Genomic DNA, 14,404 nt, shown 5'->3' on the forward strand with positions numbered 1-14,404 from the left:
CACAGAGTGAGGCCCCAGGACATGTGTAGGGTGCAGTGCTCCCCTGGCCTGGCGGCCACTGGCAGGGAGCAGTCTGTGTCCTGGGAACATGTGTCCTGGATTAGGAGGGGAGCTGGGGATATAGGTGCAGCCAGCCAGGTCACATCACTCTGCAAAGCCTGCCCCAACACCGAGGAGCTGTGAGGGACACCCCAGCAGGGGTGATGGGGCTCAGGGCACAGCCGTCATGGGGATACACTGGTCTTGGTGTACAGCCCGGTTGGTGCTGGATCCTGTGGAGAGGCTTTTCGTCTCATGGCCCCTTTGCATACCCAGGACATGGATGCCACTCCCTGCAATTGACAGTTTGGATTATTACTGAGAAGTTAACTCAAGCCTCTTCTAATTGATTAATCAATAGCTTTAATTGAGTTGAGACTCCTTAGTGGGTAGCTTCACCACTGCTATCCCCTTTGCCGGCCCTGCCCCGGCACTGATCCCCCACCAAAAACCTATTGCAGTGTCTGGCCTCTGCCCAGGCTGTGCTCCCACAGTACAGCGAATTCCTGGGCCTTGCAGTTGCCTGGGGCTGCAGAGGGCTACTGCAGCAGTGACAGAGGAGCCGGACCATGCGTGCCCGGGGTAGGAGGCCCCAGGAACAAGCTGAAACACAAGGGGCTGCAAAATGTCCACGGCTCATGGTACCCGTTCTGTGAGCCACGGGAGAGCCTCCGGGCATGGCCAGGGCAGGATAGGCACCCCAGGCGTGCAGCCTGCGAGTGTGCCTGGGGCCGCACAGAGCACACAGGGAATGGGCACTGGGAGTGCGGGGCTGCCTGCGGGCACCGCCGGGTCACACTCCTGCACGCCCGAGCCACAGCTCTGCAGAACTGGAGATGAACATTTTATGGTAAAATATGCAGAGCATGGGACAAAAGGAGAGAGCGTTTCTCGCATAATGAGACGCTGTCAGAGACGAGCTCCCCAGGAAACCAATTAAGAGGGCGCTTCGCGTGTGTCAGGCCAACACCGGGCAAAATCCCCTTTCCCAGAGCGGATTCCAGCTCCCCGCGCCCCCAGCGCGGCCCTGTCCCGCAGACCCTCGGGCGCAGCCGGGAGCCCCACGCGTGTCACAGGCGGCGTGGGGCCGCTCACCCACGGCCGGGGGCACGTCCCGGAGCCCTCAGGGGCCGCATGCCCGCAAGGCCGAGCCCAGCACTGCCCCCGCCGATGGGGGCTCGCTGCGCTCCGCGGGCGGGCCGGGGCAGCCCGGGCGGGACGCGGTGCCCGGAGTGGCCGCGGGAGCACCGCCCAGGCCCGCCCCGCCGCCATGGCGCTGCGCTTCTCCGCCAACCTCTCATGGCTCTTCCCGGAGCTCCCGGCTCTGCCGGCGCGGCTGGAAGCGGCGGCGGCCGCCGGGTTCGGAGCGGTGGAGGCGGCTTGGCCGGCGGGCTGCCCGGCCCAGGAGCTGCGAGCGGCGGCGGAGCGGGCGCGGGTGCGGATCGCGCTCCTCAACACCCCCCCCGGTACGGCCACGTCCCGCTGCTCCCCCCGTGCGTGGGGTAGCGAGGACCCTCCGCCGACCCTGCCGCTCTCTCCCAGGGGACCCGGAGGCGGGCGAGCTGGGGCTGGCGGCCGTGCCCGGGCGGCAGGCAGCCTTCCGGCAGGGCCTGGAGGCGGCCGTGCACTACGCCAGGGCTGTGGGCTGCCCCAGGTAGGTGCGAGGCGGGACCCCCGCTCCGGCCGCGGCCCCGGCCGCGCGGCTGCCGGGGCCGTTCCTCTGCTGCCGGGCTGCTCCAGCGCTGCGCCCAGCGGAGCCTGCCCTTGCCCCGCGGTGCCCGCCGCCGCCGGGTCACGGAGCCTCTCCTGCAGCATCTCCTGCTCGGCTGCGTCGGGACGGAACCAGCTCGGGGCAGACCCCGCTGTGCGGGGCCGCGGCTTCAGCGTGCTCGGACCCAGAGCTGCCAGGCACGAGCCTGACCCTGCCCTTCGCAGTAGAGGCTCTTGTTCCCACCTCCACACAACAGTCCCCAGGACAATCCTCCCTTTTTCCTCCTCAACTGCACGAATCGTTTCCACCAGGACATCACAAGAGTTGCTTTGTTGAGGCCACGCTGACTCCAGCACAGCAGAGACACCTTAAAAGATGCAATTAGCCTGGCACTGCTCCCTTCAGCAAACCAACAGGGCCCTTTTATTCCTCTTACTTTGCACCATTCTTTCCTATTGCAACTCAGTCCAAAGCCCTGTGGAGGGCATGGGCTAGCCACGCCAGAGGCTGCCCAGCACCATTTGCACACTGGTACAGACACATTGAAAAGGTTTTTATTTCTGCTGTGTCCCTTCCCCCAGTGATGGCTGAAGATGGCCTGGTGCTTGCGCTCTTCATGGCAGGGCAGTCCAGCATGGGGCACTGTCCCCTCCCTGTTCACAGCCAGCAAGCAGTGACACCACACATGGGGCAGGCCCCTGGCAGAAGCAGCATGCCAGTTGCCCAACATGCTGGTTTGGGGCCCCGCCAAGGAGCAAGAGTCCAAGAAAGTCCCAGAGTCAGGGAGAAAGAGCTGAAGGCAGTTAACAAGAGAAGAAGCAAGGTCTGTGATTTGTCAGGCAAAAGGTTCAAAGTTATCCCTCTCTGAATTGAGGTGAGATGGTGCATATTTGTGTCCTGGCTGGCAGCTCGCTGGCTGCTGTTGTGCCTCCTGGAGGAGAGATGGCTCTTCTTACCCCCTTCTGTGTCTGCTCCCCCAGCCTGGCCCCCTTTTCCATCAGCAGAGGAAGGTGTATTAAATCAGGCCAGCTGCTGCCTGTGATAATCTTTCTGTGCCTGTAGGATTCATGTGATGGCTGGGCGGGTTCCCTTGGGCACAGACCGGGCTGCAGTGGCAGGTGAGATGGAAACCACCTTCATTGAGAATCTCAGATACACTGCTGACCTCCTGTCCCAGGTAAGTGGGGAATGGGTCCTCCTTTGTGTGTGCAGCTTTTAGGATACCCAAGATGGGGAATATGCCACCAGCCTGGCACAGGGGAGTTATGCCTCCTGCGGCAGAGATGACAGGAGGCTCCACAGGGTGACATAACTGTGTTACAGGAAGACATGACTGGACTGTTGGAGCCTATCAACAACCGCATCACTGACCCTCGCTACTATCTGAACACCCCACACCAAGGTAAGCCAGACAAGAGTCTCCTTCAGAGGAGAAGGATCTCCAAAGTCTGAAAGGCAAGAGGTTGCTTCACAAGGAGGGAGATGCTGAAAGAACACAGTTGATAAAGGGGGTCCTGGGGCTTCTCTGCAAAGCTTTCACCCTGGGGGCAATAGTTTCTCATTTCTTGCCCCCTCAGCTGCTGCCATCCTGGAGAAGGTGGGACGGCCCAACCTGAAGCTGCAGCTGGTGAGTCAGCATTGAAACTCTCAGTGAGAGAAACTTGCGCAGGTCCACTAAGGAGTTGTGGTGGCCATGGGCTTGTTATACCTCTTGGGGACACTGGACAGGTACCATAGCACAGCTGTCCTTAACTGCTCACTGCTGACCAGCTGCACCCTCCATTTTCCTCTCTCACCCCCAGGACCTTTTTCACTGCCAGATCATGGATGGCAATTTGTCACGCAACCTGGAGACGTACTTCCCACTCATTGGTAACACCCTGTGCCCAGACCACTGGGGAGGGGCTTTGACAGGGCCCTCCTACTCCAGGCTCTGCTGTAGCTGGCTGGGGGTGTGGGGCTGCTCTTGGCTCACCTTGTCCCATGCCAAAGAAGGCTGCAGGCAGGGCTGCCTTGGGCATGGCCTCTCCCCTTCCCTCCCTAGGTCATATCCAGATTGCACAGGTGCCAGGGCGGCACGAGCCCGATAGCCCTGGGGAGCTGAACTTCCCCTACATCTTTGAGCTCCTGGAGTCCCTTGGCTACACTGGCTATGTGGGGTGCGAGTATGCTCCAAAGGGTGAGTGGGCCTGCAGGTCTGAGCCCCGCGGGCAGGGCCAAGCACGGACCAGCTGGCTGGGTACTGTGCAAAGACAGGCAGGTCCTGGGGGCACAGGTAGTGGGTGTCATCCCTACCTGGGGATGAGGGCTCTGTCCTGAACAGAAGCTGCTCCAGCTGCAGCAGGAGACCTTGTCTGTCACTGCAGGAGACACCCTGGAAGGTCTGGGCTGGCTGCGATCCTACTGGGAAAGCCGAGGGCTGCAGCACGGTGGGACCAGCAAGGCAGCCAAGTAAAACTAGAAAACCATGAGAATAAAAGACAAAGCAATGGCTTAACAGAGGAGCACGTGTCTTCTCTAGGACTAGGGGAGTGTGGTGGGTGGGATGATTTCCCAGAATGAGGTTAGGAGTGTCTATATCATTGCCCTTCCCCAGGCTCTACTTGGCCAGCCCAAGCTGTTGGACCCTCATCTACACAAGTACCACCTGTAGAATCTTCAGTTTAGTGATGGCTCAGGCACCACTGTAGCTGACTTCAGGTACACAGAAAACTTTCACTTCCAGGCTGCAGGGGTGTCCAGGGAGAGGTTTCCAGTTTCCCCAGTAAGGGGAGCATTCCAGCTGGTGCCTGAAGTTGTGGAAAGAACACTTTGGACTTCCAGGTACTGAAGTTCTCATGGCTGTTGCCAGTGCCCAGCAATGACTCTGTAGCAGGGCTGCAAGTGAAGCAAGCAGTCCCCTCCCAGGCTGTCTGATCCAAGGTAACAGGCTGGGAGCTGCCTGCACATGGATACTCAAGGCTGACTGTCCTGTTGCTCCTGCTCTGGAGCAAGTGTCAGATTCCAGAACAAACCCAACCCATAGCCAGGGCTGCTCTGCATCCTCCACAGGCAGCTTTCCACAGCCTACAGTGACTGAGCAGGGATCTGGTTCAGTTTATTTCACAGATAGACCAATGGCTCAAATGTACACCTCTATAAAACCTTCCTGTGATCCAGTTCACCCTTCCTGTCCCGTTCATGCTCTCCCAAGGAAAGCAAAAGGCCAGAAGCAGTTGTCCTCACTGCCAGTCAGGCAGCCCTGCACTCAGGAGTCTTTCCTCCTGAAGCCAGAGCACTGTGCAGTGCTGCCCTGGGCAGAAGATGGTGCCATGCACACTCCTCAGTGCCTTCCCAGCAGGCAGAACTCACCTATGCTTGCCAAAGCCACATCCCTGAGAGTTGTTCTGCTTCAGCCAGGCTGCAGCAGCCAAGTTCCTGCCCTTGCTGTTTGGTTCAAGGCCATTCAGTATCAAACCCAGTGAAAACAGCACACAAGGGCCATACCAGCCAGCCAGTGAGGAGGTGCACATCCCCACGTGTGCCACTGGCAGCGCTGCCTGCAGTGCCCACGCACAGGTCCCCCCAGAGAGCCGCTCTTCCCCGGTCACCATGGCGCGGCGGTGCTGAGGTCAGAACAGGCGCTGCTCCGGGACAGGGGTGCTGGTGCTAGAGCAGGCCTGTCCACAGGTTGAAGCAGGCAGTGTTGATCACTGACTCCAGGTGATGGTATGTGGACACAAGCTGTGGCAGAGGACTCTCGCTGTTCTGGGGCTGCACTGGGAACGGCTCCCGGAAAACCACAGTCAGGCTCTGCCAAGAGGGAGGAGAGGGTCAGGGGACAGGATGCAGACAAGCACTGTGCAATCCATAGCCCAGGTGTGTGGAAGTTTTTTGGCAGTGTTAGGCAAATAGTGGGAGAAGTCCCAAAATGCCAAAGGCACTAAACTAGTGCCTCTTCCTGTGACAGAGTATGTTTGAGCCTACTTCCAATTTTTCTGCTGGAAATTCGGTGCAAGGACTTGCTGACTCTGTCCCACCTCTCACGCATCTGCAGTTACACCAATCCTGGCAGCAGCCACAGGAGAGGAGGGGATCCTACTGCCTCCACAATAACAGGAGCTTCCAGGGAAATTAGAGGGAAATTTCTTCTTCTAAGGGAAAGAGTAGGAGTGCAACAAATGGGGAAGGGGAGGAGATTAAATGTAATAACCGCAATCCTAAAAATAAACGCTGCCTGCTCCACTCTGACTAGTGACTGTACTGAAAAGGCAGGGCAAAGGCAGAGAGGAACAGGGAGCAGGCAGAGGTTGCAGGAGCTGAAGCAGAACAAAAATATGACTCAGTGCACTCAGATCAGCGTCATGGAGGCAAGACACAGGGACAGGATGTTCTCCAGAGTTGAAATGCAGCACATCCAGTAGCCAGGGTCCCCTACAAACTGGTTAAGCCATGATAAGAGCTGTGTAACTACAAAACAGCAAATGTACCACCATCATTTAGGAGGAGAAAGGAAGTTATTTGTGAAACCAGCTCCAGCAGCATGCAAGGTTTCAGAGCAGACTGGGGGAGACAGAACCATGAGGGAAATGCAGCTCAGTGTTTCCGAAGTGACGTGCTAACGCTAAAATTCTCTTTGATAAGGCAATATTTCCAGACAAAGGAATCATGGTACATCTTATCTGAGATTCAGGACGGATTTGATGTGGTGTCACATGGGAAATTTAGGTAAGCTGAAAAGATAGGAATTAACTCAAAAATTATAAGATGAGAACATGGCAATGCTGAAAGGGGAAATGGAGAGAGGTTACAGATAGAGTTCCTTCAGAACAGGTTTCGGGACTCAGGTTGCCTAGTACTTTAACAAGTCTAGTACAAAGATGAGGAGTATGTTGATAAAATTTGAGGCACTAATACAAAAGACAATTGGGAAAATGCAAAAAAAACCACCAAAAAACAAAACCCTGAGAGACTTTTGAGAGGCCACAAGAATGGGATGAATGCTAAGCACAAAACACAATGTTATGAAAACAAAGGATTTCTGTTACAAAATGAGAGTCACTTGGAGAGGGGATGGAGGTTCTGGGTTTATCATATCAATGACCACAAGGTGACACTATGACCATCAGGTGGCAGGAGGCACTGAGCAGCCTTCCAGCAAGCACCACCTCTTCTGTCTCCCCTACCTGCTTTTCAGATGGAGCATGATTTATTTTATACAGCATCAGTTATTCTGCAGTCTCTGCAGAAGCCTTATTGTGGACTGAAGCCTCTTGTAGATCCCCTGCTCTCATATGGGAGCTGCATTCCCTGTGACCTATCCTGTACCCTGCCTGGGAGCACAGATGAAATCAAAGTATTTTTGCCCTCAAGTTCGGTGAAGGCAAAGGCCCTTGCAGGTTTGCTAGGACCCTGACAGTGCAGGTCCCCTTCCTTTCTGCCCAGACAGGAGCAGCCCACAGCACTGGTGACCCCTCCCAGCCAGACTCAGTATGATCTGACTTTGGACTGAATACAGAAGGACTGCTTAGCCTGGATAGAGAGACAACTGAGAAAATGATCCAAAAGCAATCCTGTGAAGGAAAAGAGGATCAAGTGTTCACTCTTTTCTAATACAAGAACAAAGGAACATCACATGGAAAGAACAGTAAGAGTTTCAAAAATAAGCCAAGGGACTTCTTCACCTAGACTGCAACTGCCTTATGGAGCTGCAAGTCAGGGGAAATCATGGATGCCAGAAATTAACCAAAGGAAATAAAGCTGTGCAGGGCTATTAAATAAATGCAAAGGCCACTTCTAGCTCAGGATGGGCCTAAGCTATAGATTTTCAGATGCTGGGACAGTATTTAGGAGAAGCATTACAAGCTTCTTGACCTGGTTGTGTTCTCATGCACACCTGGCCACTGCTGGATCAATCTAGACAGATTCCTGGCCTGAGCCAACATAGCTGTTGTTCTGTTCCCAAGGACTCACCGTTTTTCCTGAATGAGAATCGAGAAACACAAGAACAAAGCAATCTGTGAACTTCTGGTTGAGCACAACCTGTCAGGAGAGTCACAGAGCACATTAGAAAGGAGCCAGTACAGAACCCAGGACAGGGACACAGGGACAGAGGCTGCAGGTGGGCAATGGGCTGTGTCTTACCAGATACTGGGTGCCGGTTTCAGCATTATGGAAGTGCCGACAGCTCTGGGGAAAGCGGCTCAACAGCACCTTGATGAGGCTCTGATACCAGGAGACTGTCATGGTGAGGAAGCATTCCTGAAGGCACAGAAAAGGCCTGATCTTCAGCCTCCCTCTAGCCATGGCACCAGCAGCCATAATGCTACAGCAGCCTTCAGACCCCAGATCAGATGCAACCTTCACAGCCCACTGAGGATGCTGACCAAGGGGTGTTCATTCTCTATAGGCAGGTCCATGCAGTATCCCCCTTCCCCTGCCAGTTAGGAGCTGTGTTCCTGCCTCTACCTTCCCACCAAGCAGGAAGATGTGCATTGCAGGCCCCTTCACCTGGCACCCCACTCCATCCCTGGAGCAGAACAGCAGCTGCTGTGCTGTGCCTCCATCCCTGCTGCTCACCAGCTGGGGATCGACATCTGCGATGGATTTCCCATGCACGGCATCGAGCAGCTCCTCCAGCTCCACCAACGAGAGCTTGCCCAGCTTCAGCTTGTCAGAAGCCAGAGGCTCCAGAAGGAAGAGGCGCTTCCAGAGGTTGTCCCTGCGACAGTGGCACTTGGCCAGCTGCACCATGCTGCTGAGCTGCTTCTGGGCTGAGGCCACCTCAGAGGCCAGCAAGGGGAAGAGCGGAGAGGTGTAGAAGAGTCCTGGCCCCACTTTGACCTGCGTGCCCCCCGCGTAGAACTCGCTGCTGTCCTCCACGTCCTGCCACGGCTCCCGCTCTGCCGACGGCTGCTGGCCCAGGCTTGGTTCTGGCTCCGCTGCCTCCCAGGCCGCCCGGCCTACCACGGGCTCCAGCACCTCCCGCTGCAGGCGCGGCAGCTTCTTGAAGCGGCGCATGTCGGCCGTGAGCCGCGGAAAGAGCTCCCGCTGGCTCGTCATGATGACATAGAAACGCAACCTGGGAGCAAGGAGACACTGTGAGCTAGGGAAGGGCTGCTCCCCTCTCAGCTGCACTGCAAATGAACCACAGGACCCTCTGTCCCTGCCAGAAAGGATGCATCTCTGCCCAGGTTCTCACAATGATCCTCCCCAGACACCAACAACTCTGCCTGTGCTATTCCAGACAGAACCAGTCCCTCCCAGAGCCCTCCTCCCCAGGAAGCTTTGCTGTCCCTGGCCCCCAGTGCTCACCGGAGCATGCGTCTCTCTGCCTCACTCTGCTCCTCAAACGGTGCAGCACTGTGGCAAACCAGGAGGGACACATCAAAGTCATCATGGTGACGCAGACCTTCAGAATCTTTGTAGGAGCCCGAGCTGGGATAAAAAAGCACATCAGTATGAAGGGAGCCTCACTTTGTTCTCCCAGGGCTCCTGATCACAATAGAACTGTTGGACATGGGGAATTCCACACAGCAGGAGTCCTCAGAAGTGCCATGGGAAATGTCAAATGCAGCTGCACACATACGCACCACTGTTGGCCATCTCAGAAGGACTGGCCAGAACTGCTGTCTGGCACTGTATAGAAGAGTCAGCTTTGCTGGCACCTTAGGGCAGTGTCCCCAGGACTGGCAGGTTGCCACCAATCTCCAGCAGCTCCAGGAACTTGCAGCAGATGCACTCACCTGTTCCAAATAGAGACCAGTGCATATTCGTTCTGCTCTGTGCCCGGTGTTCCCTTCTTGCTGTCGCTGCCCGTGGCCGGTCGGGCCATGCGCAGGGGTTTCATGTGGTAGGTGTTGGCGTGGTCAGCAATGTAGTTGTACAGCTGGTGTGCAGTGATCATGTTGGTGGGCAGGGCCAGCGTGCCTAGTGGAAAAATACATTGCTGTCACAGGAGACACTCTGTGCCTCTTACCTGGACAGAGCAGTGTCCTCCCGTCTACTCCAGGAGACAGAGCAACCAACCTGCCCCTTCCACAAAAGGGCAACAAGGACTTGCCCTGGAGCTCAGACCCTCCCATCATCCTCACCCTGTCATCTCCCTGAATACTCCAAAGGTCAGGAAGGTTTATTTGTAAAGGACTTTTGCCAAGTTATATGCTGGTGATCAATCCCAGACTGATCATATCTTGACCTACATACCTTGGAAAACGTGATTACGGCCAAACTTGGGGATGTCAGAGTGATGGGCAATGAAATCCTCCAGGAAGCTGGTGAGATGGTAGCCTTGGCGCAGAGCCATGTGGGAGCCCAGCAGGTACTGGTGGACTATGCGCAAGTGGAAGTCGTAGCTGAACGAATGCACGTGCATGAGGTCCCGCACCTTGTCACACTCCTCCGTGAAGAGCATAGACAGCTGTGGAGGGACACAGAGTCAAGGCAGGAGTGTTACCAGGCACCTCACACCCTCCTGCAAAGCCCTGCTGACAAGGCATGGCACAGCCAGTGCAGCTGCCCCAGCATCAGAGCAGGATGCAGCCTCATAACACTGCCCCGTGCATGTGCAAGCTTTCCAGGAAAGAAAGGCTCAGCAAATCTGCAGACAAGGTCCTGGAAGGCTCTAAGCTTAGGAGAGACACTCCTGGCATATCTAAGATGCAGCCTTGCTACAGAGCTCCCTTGGAAAGGACAGTATGGTCATGCATGCCTCCTGTCTCAGACAGGCTGGGGCTGGCCAGCCTCTACACAGACACCCAGTGCCCTTGGGAACAGGCAGGAGACACCCTGACAAAGGAGAAGAGAGCAGGCAGCCCAAGAGTGTTGTAGAGCAAGGCACAGAGGTATAAAGGAACCTTTCTGGTGCAGAAAGTAATATCCTCTAGCAAAGGGCAGGAATCATGTTCACAGATCCCTGTTCCCATTCCACTTCCTTCTTGTTCCAAGGGAAGCAGAGAGCCATGCACTGACTTTCCTTGGAGCAGGCATCTTTACCAGAATTGCTCCAATTCCTCCCCAGTCTGTTCTGTCTTGCTCCCCAGGCTAGGACAAGAGTCATCCTCTCACCAAACCTCCCACCCTCTTTTACTGCAATCCAGCTCTGCTCAAGCAGTGCCATGGAGAGCATGTGGCTGCAGAAGGCTCTGTGAGGCTCTGCTTTTCCATGAGAAGGGAGTAGAGGTCTCCAGAACTTGCTATGCCTGAAATGCCCACTATGTTCCAGAGATCACTCCTCCCCAGGAAGCATCCCCTGACCCTGAGGAGCACCAGCTGTGCCTGCAAAGCCATTACCTGGGAGTTCACAGACTGGCCCATGGGGATGCGCGAGCACTCCAGCGCGTACTGCTTCACACAGAAATAACAGCCCTGGAGGAGAGAGCACGTGAGCACAGCACAGCCTTGGGCCCCTGCAGGGAAGGAGCACAGCCCCCACACTTCACACCTGGCCTGGGGCCCAGACACTCACCCCACATTCTGTCTCACCTCTTGTCTGAACCAAGCCAGACCAGCCAACATGCAGCTGAGCACAGAGCAACCTAAGTGGTGCTGAGCTCTTCATTATCATTCCTCCAGGCAACTCTTACTGCTCTGAGCCCTGCAGAATCATCTCCAGCTGATCCCAATCTTGCAGGACCATGGAAGAAGTGGGACAGGACAAATGAAGAATCACATGCCCCTGCTGCACTCCTAAACACTGTCTTTGAAGATACCCTAGCGATCATACTTTGTTTCTTGTTCTTTCTTACCTGGAAGGCCAACTCCATGAGCACAATCCCACCTGGAAGAGCTCTCTGTAGATGGTAGGTGGCAACAGCAGGGGTTGTGCTCTGGGAAGAGAAGGACAAAGCTGAAGAGGTTCTCTGGCTCACAGGGGTGTGAAGCTGCCACAATGCTCTGTGGCAGAGGTGGAAAAAGAGAGGCCTCATCAACTGAGCAATCTCACTGGAGAGAAGAAAGGAGATGGCAGAGCTGACAGTGAAAAGAATCCTAACAAACCTAATAAACAGCCTTTGAGAGAACACACCAGGCACATCAATCCCTTCACCTCCTGCTTGCTCAGGACAAGGTGTCTCCAGAGTGTAGGACACTGAGCCAAGGAATGATAGTGTCCATGGAACTTCACTCCCTGCTGTGGTGTTCCCAGACCATTGTGCCTGCCTGATACAGCAGCTATCAGAGACATCCTGTCTCAACTCAGAGTTTAGCTGCCAGCAAATTCATTTGCTCCCTCTTAACTTGCTCAGCAGATTGCTCTCTTCTTGTTTTATCTGCAAGGTGTTGTCTTACCCACAGTCCTGCACCAAGATCAGCCAAAGGCAGGTGCCAATAAAGTATCAGAAAAGGGTGAGTAAATGCTGCATGCTCCCATCATCCCAGGGTGATTCCACAAGCCATAGATAGTTTCTACTTAGCTAGAGACTCCAATGGGTTCCTCTCCCAGGGTCTTACTTATTCAGTCTTGTAAGCTCATGTTCAGAAAACTCATGTGTTCACAAAACCTTTTGTGTTCACAAAACCTGCTGCCCAAAGAAACGCTCTCCTTAGTTTCAAAACTGGCTCCAAATACTTTCATTTAATGGTCTCTAGGTGTTGTATTCAATAAGACAGGAAAGAGTCAATCCCTTTCCAGGTTAGCTGCAATATGGTAGAGCTCTGACTTGTTCCTCCCTAGCTGCCACTTCTTTATACATGAGGAACCTCAGCCTGCTCTCACAGTAGAGCCATTCCAGGCTTATCTTCTCTAACCTCTATAACTTCTGCATTCATTTCACTCTAACTAAAGATCCTTCTGCCCTAGAGTTGCCCTTAAGCATAGATGCTGAAGGTTCTCTGACAGGTAATACTTCAGAATCTCACCCAAAAGCAGCTATCCCTGCCCTAGGTCATCCTGTTCCTCTTTTGACCCACTCCAAGCCATTACCAGTCTTCTGATTATTTGCCCTGGTTCCACCCAATGCCAGGAAAGGGCTCTGAGGCCTGTAGGAGGACATGCAGGAGGGCAAGGAGATCTCATCACATTAAAACTCCCAAAGATGGTCTAGACATGCTTTCTTTGCCCTCCCACCTCCTTTCTGCCTGAAACAGTTTCAAAAGCCAGCCAGAACTGGCCCACTCCACAGCCTGACCTCCATCCCAGTTCCACTCTTGTAACAGAAATGCACTCACCTTTGGACTTCCCTCTGGTTTTGGCTTTGTGTAGGAAAAGGACCCTCTACCCTCCACTCCCATTGCTGCCAGAGCTCGGATCCGGCTTGTGCTACTGGAAATGAGAGCAGGGACAGCCCTGAGCAGGGAGCCAAGCCCTGTTGTGTCAAAGCTGGGCACAGCTCAGTGTGCTGGCTCTTCTCCAACACCAGGGCTCCCAGCACGTCACTGACCTGCGAGTGGTAGGTGACGGTGGCCGCACCTGCACCAGAATGAAGCCCATGCTCTGCAGGTACTGGATGTACTGCTGCAGGAAGGCATTGCACATCTCCTGCAGCCAGGGCTCCTCCTTCACCTTGCAGGGCAGTGCATCTGCCGAGTCACAGCTGTGGCTGCGGTCCCTCCCCGAAGCTGTGGAGTCATTGGAGCGGTGGCGCTTCTGCAGGAGAAAGTAAATTCCTGAGGAGAACTGCTGTGACTGGCCCCAGCAGAGGACACCAGGTACACTGGTTGAGCAAAAGGTAGATCCCTCTCTGCCAGAGAGCACTAACATCTGTTTGTCCAAGCACTGTCCCAGTGCATGCACCAAAATGCAAGATCCAGGATCTACCCAGCCATGCACTGACCTAACAGCGCTGCAATAACCTGCTGCTTCCCCCAGAACATCTGCCTCCCCCAGAACAGCTTCCACAAAGTGTTAGTGGCTCACAACTGGCTCATGCAAAGCTCAGAGCTTCAGCTCCTATTACCATGGTAAGAGTCCAATCCCCTTATGAATCCTGCTGACTTCTCAGGATTTCCTAGCAGTTCAGTAGCACTGAAAAGGAACAGTGTTTCCTTCTAAACACTCAGTTCTCCTTTTGATGTCTTGAATACTCCTTTTCTATGTGCTGAGAGAGACTAAGGTTTCTTTTTTTGATCTCTCTACTTTAAGCCTGCAGTTCTGTTACATGTTTCTATCTGGCTTTCTGCCTATCTGCTCCACCAACCACAAGAGATGTCTCTTTACCTGGCATCTCTCCAGCTACTCACTGACCTTCTCTAAGTCTCTCCAGTTCAGTGCTTTTGCCACAAGATGTTTGGTCTCACACTAACTGGTCAGATGAAGACATTAATACACAATTATTTTAGAAATTTATTAGAATATTGCCCATTACACTAACACCTCTTTCTGATGTACTCTAACCAGTGTCTGCTGCACCCAACTGTTCCCAAATTGCAGAAACCACTGAGATGTGTGCTCTGTACAGGCTCTGCAGTGAGTGTACAATACAAGAGGGTTCAAATTTCTCTCCACATTGTGCTATTTTACTGTGAACCAGGTTCCAGCTCCCACAAAAGCTCTCATTTCACAGGCTACTCAGGTGCCTTTTGAGTTCCTTGCATTCTTTTTCCATTCTGACCAATCTGAACAGCCCTCCAGCACTGCAAAGCCTGGCAACTCATACGTCCCAGCAAAAGACCTGGAGATACAGAAACCAATACAGCACCTTGAAACCCCTGCTGCAAGGCTCTTCAAATCCAATAACC

The 14,404-nt window shown here is 54.4% G+C and overlaps 2 protein-coding genes across 3 annotated transcripts in view; one reads left to right on the forward strand and one right to left on the reverse strand.

Annotated features, from left to right (window-relative positions):
• Positions 1–1,309: 1,309 nt before the first annotated feature.
• On the forward strand, positions 1,310–4,247 carry HYI (hydroxypyruvate isomerase (putative)). 2 transcript variants are annotated; one of them, XM_066555218.1, is made up of 8 exons: positions 1,310–1,505; positions 1,582–1,693; positions 2,813–2,927; positions 3,074–3,152; positions 3,328–3,377; positions 3,553–3,622; positions 3,795–3,929; positions 4,117–4,247. In XM_066555218.1, exons 1-8 carry the CDS (start codon positions 1,310–1,312, stop codon positions 4,203–4,205), a joined length of 846 nt encoding a protein of 281 aa, XP_066411315.1. In that variant the 3' UTR covers positions 4,206–4,247. The 2 variants fall into 2 exon arrangements, with proteins under 2 accessions (XP_066411315.1, XP_066411314.1); XM_066555217.1 differs by having other exon boundaries at positions 3,795–4,247.
• The window catches only part of SZT2 (SZT2 subunit of KICSTOR complex), a 55,633-nt gene continuing 43,511 nt past the window's right edge, over positions 2,283–14,404 (reverse strand). The window contains exons 62-72 of the mRNA XM_066555219.1: positions 13,108–13,313; positions 12,896–12,986; positions 11,476–11,556; positions 11,021–11,095; positions 9,935–10,148; positions 9,475–9,658; positions 9,044–9,166; positions 8,309–8,810; positions 7,874–7,990; positions 7,703–7,771; positions 2,283–5,542 (exon numbers count right to left, since the gene is read on the reverse strand). Of these exons, the coding sequence (XP_066411316.1) occupies positions 5,399–5,542; positions 7,703–7,771; positions 7,874–7,990; positions 8,309–8,810; positions 9,044–9,166; positions 9,475–9,658; positions 9,935–10,148; positions 11,021–11,095; positions 11,476–11,556; positions 12,896–12,986; positions 13,108–13,313 (1,806 nt within the window). The 3' untranslated portion in view covers positions 2,283–5,398. The remainder of the gene's footprint in view (positions 5,543–7,702; positions 7,772–7,873; positions 7,991–8,308; positions 8,811–9,043; positions 9,167–9,474; positions 9,659–9,934; positions 10,149–11,020; positions 11,096–11,475; positions 11,557–12,895; positions 12,987–13,107; positions 13,314–14,404) is intronic.

This window comes from Molothrus aeneus, chromosome 9 (assembly GCF_037042795.1).
Source record: "Molothrus aeneus isolate 106 chromosome 9, BPBGC_Maene_1.0, whole genome shotgun sequence".
NCBI classification, from domain to species: Eukaryota; Metazoa; Chordata; class Aves; order Passeriformes; family Icteridae; genus Molothrus; species Molothrus aeneus.

Coding starts and splice junctions, on each gene's coding strand:
- HYI (XM_066555217.1), top strand. CDS start 1,310: ATGGCGCTGCGCTTCTCCGCCAACCTCTCATGGCTCTTCCCGGAGCTC. Junction 1,694..2,812: donor AGGGCTGTGGGCTGCCCCAG/GTAGGTGCGAGG, acceptor CTGTGCCTGTAG/GATTCATGTGATGGCTGGGC. Junction 2,928..3,073: donor CTGCTGACCTCCTGTCCCAG/GTAAGTGGGGAA, acceptor ACTGTGTTACAG/GAAGACATGACTGGACTGTT.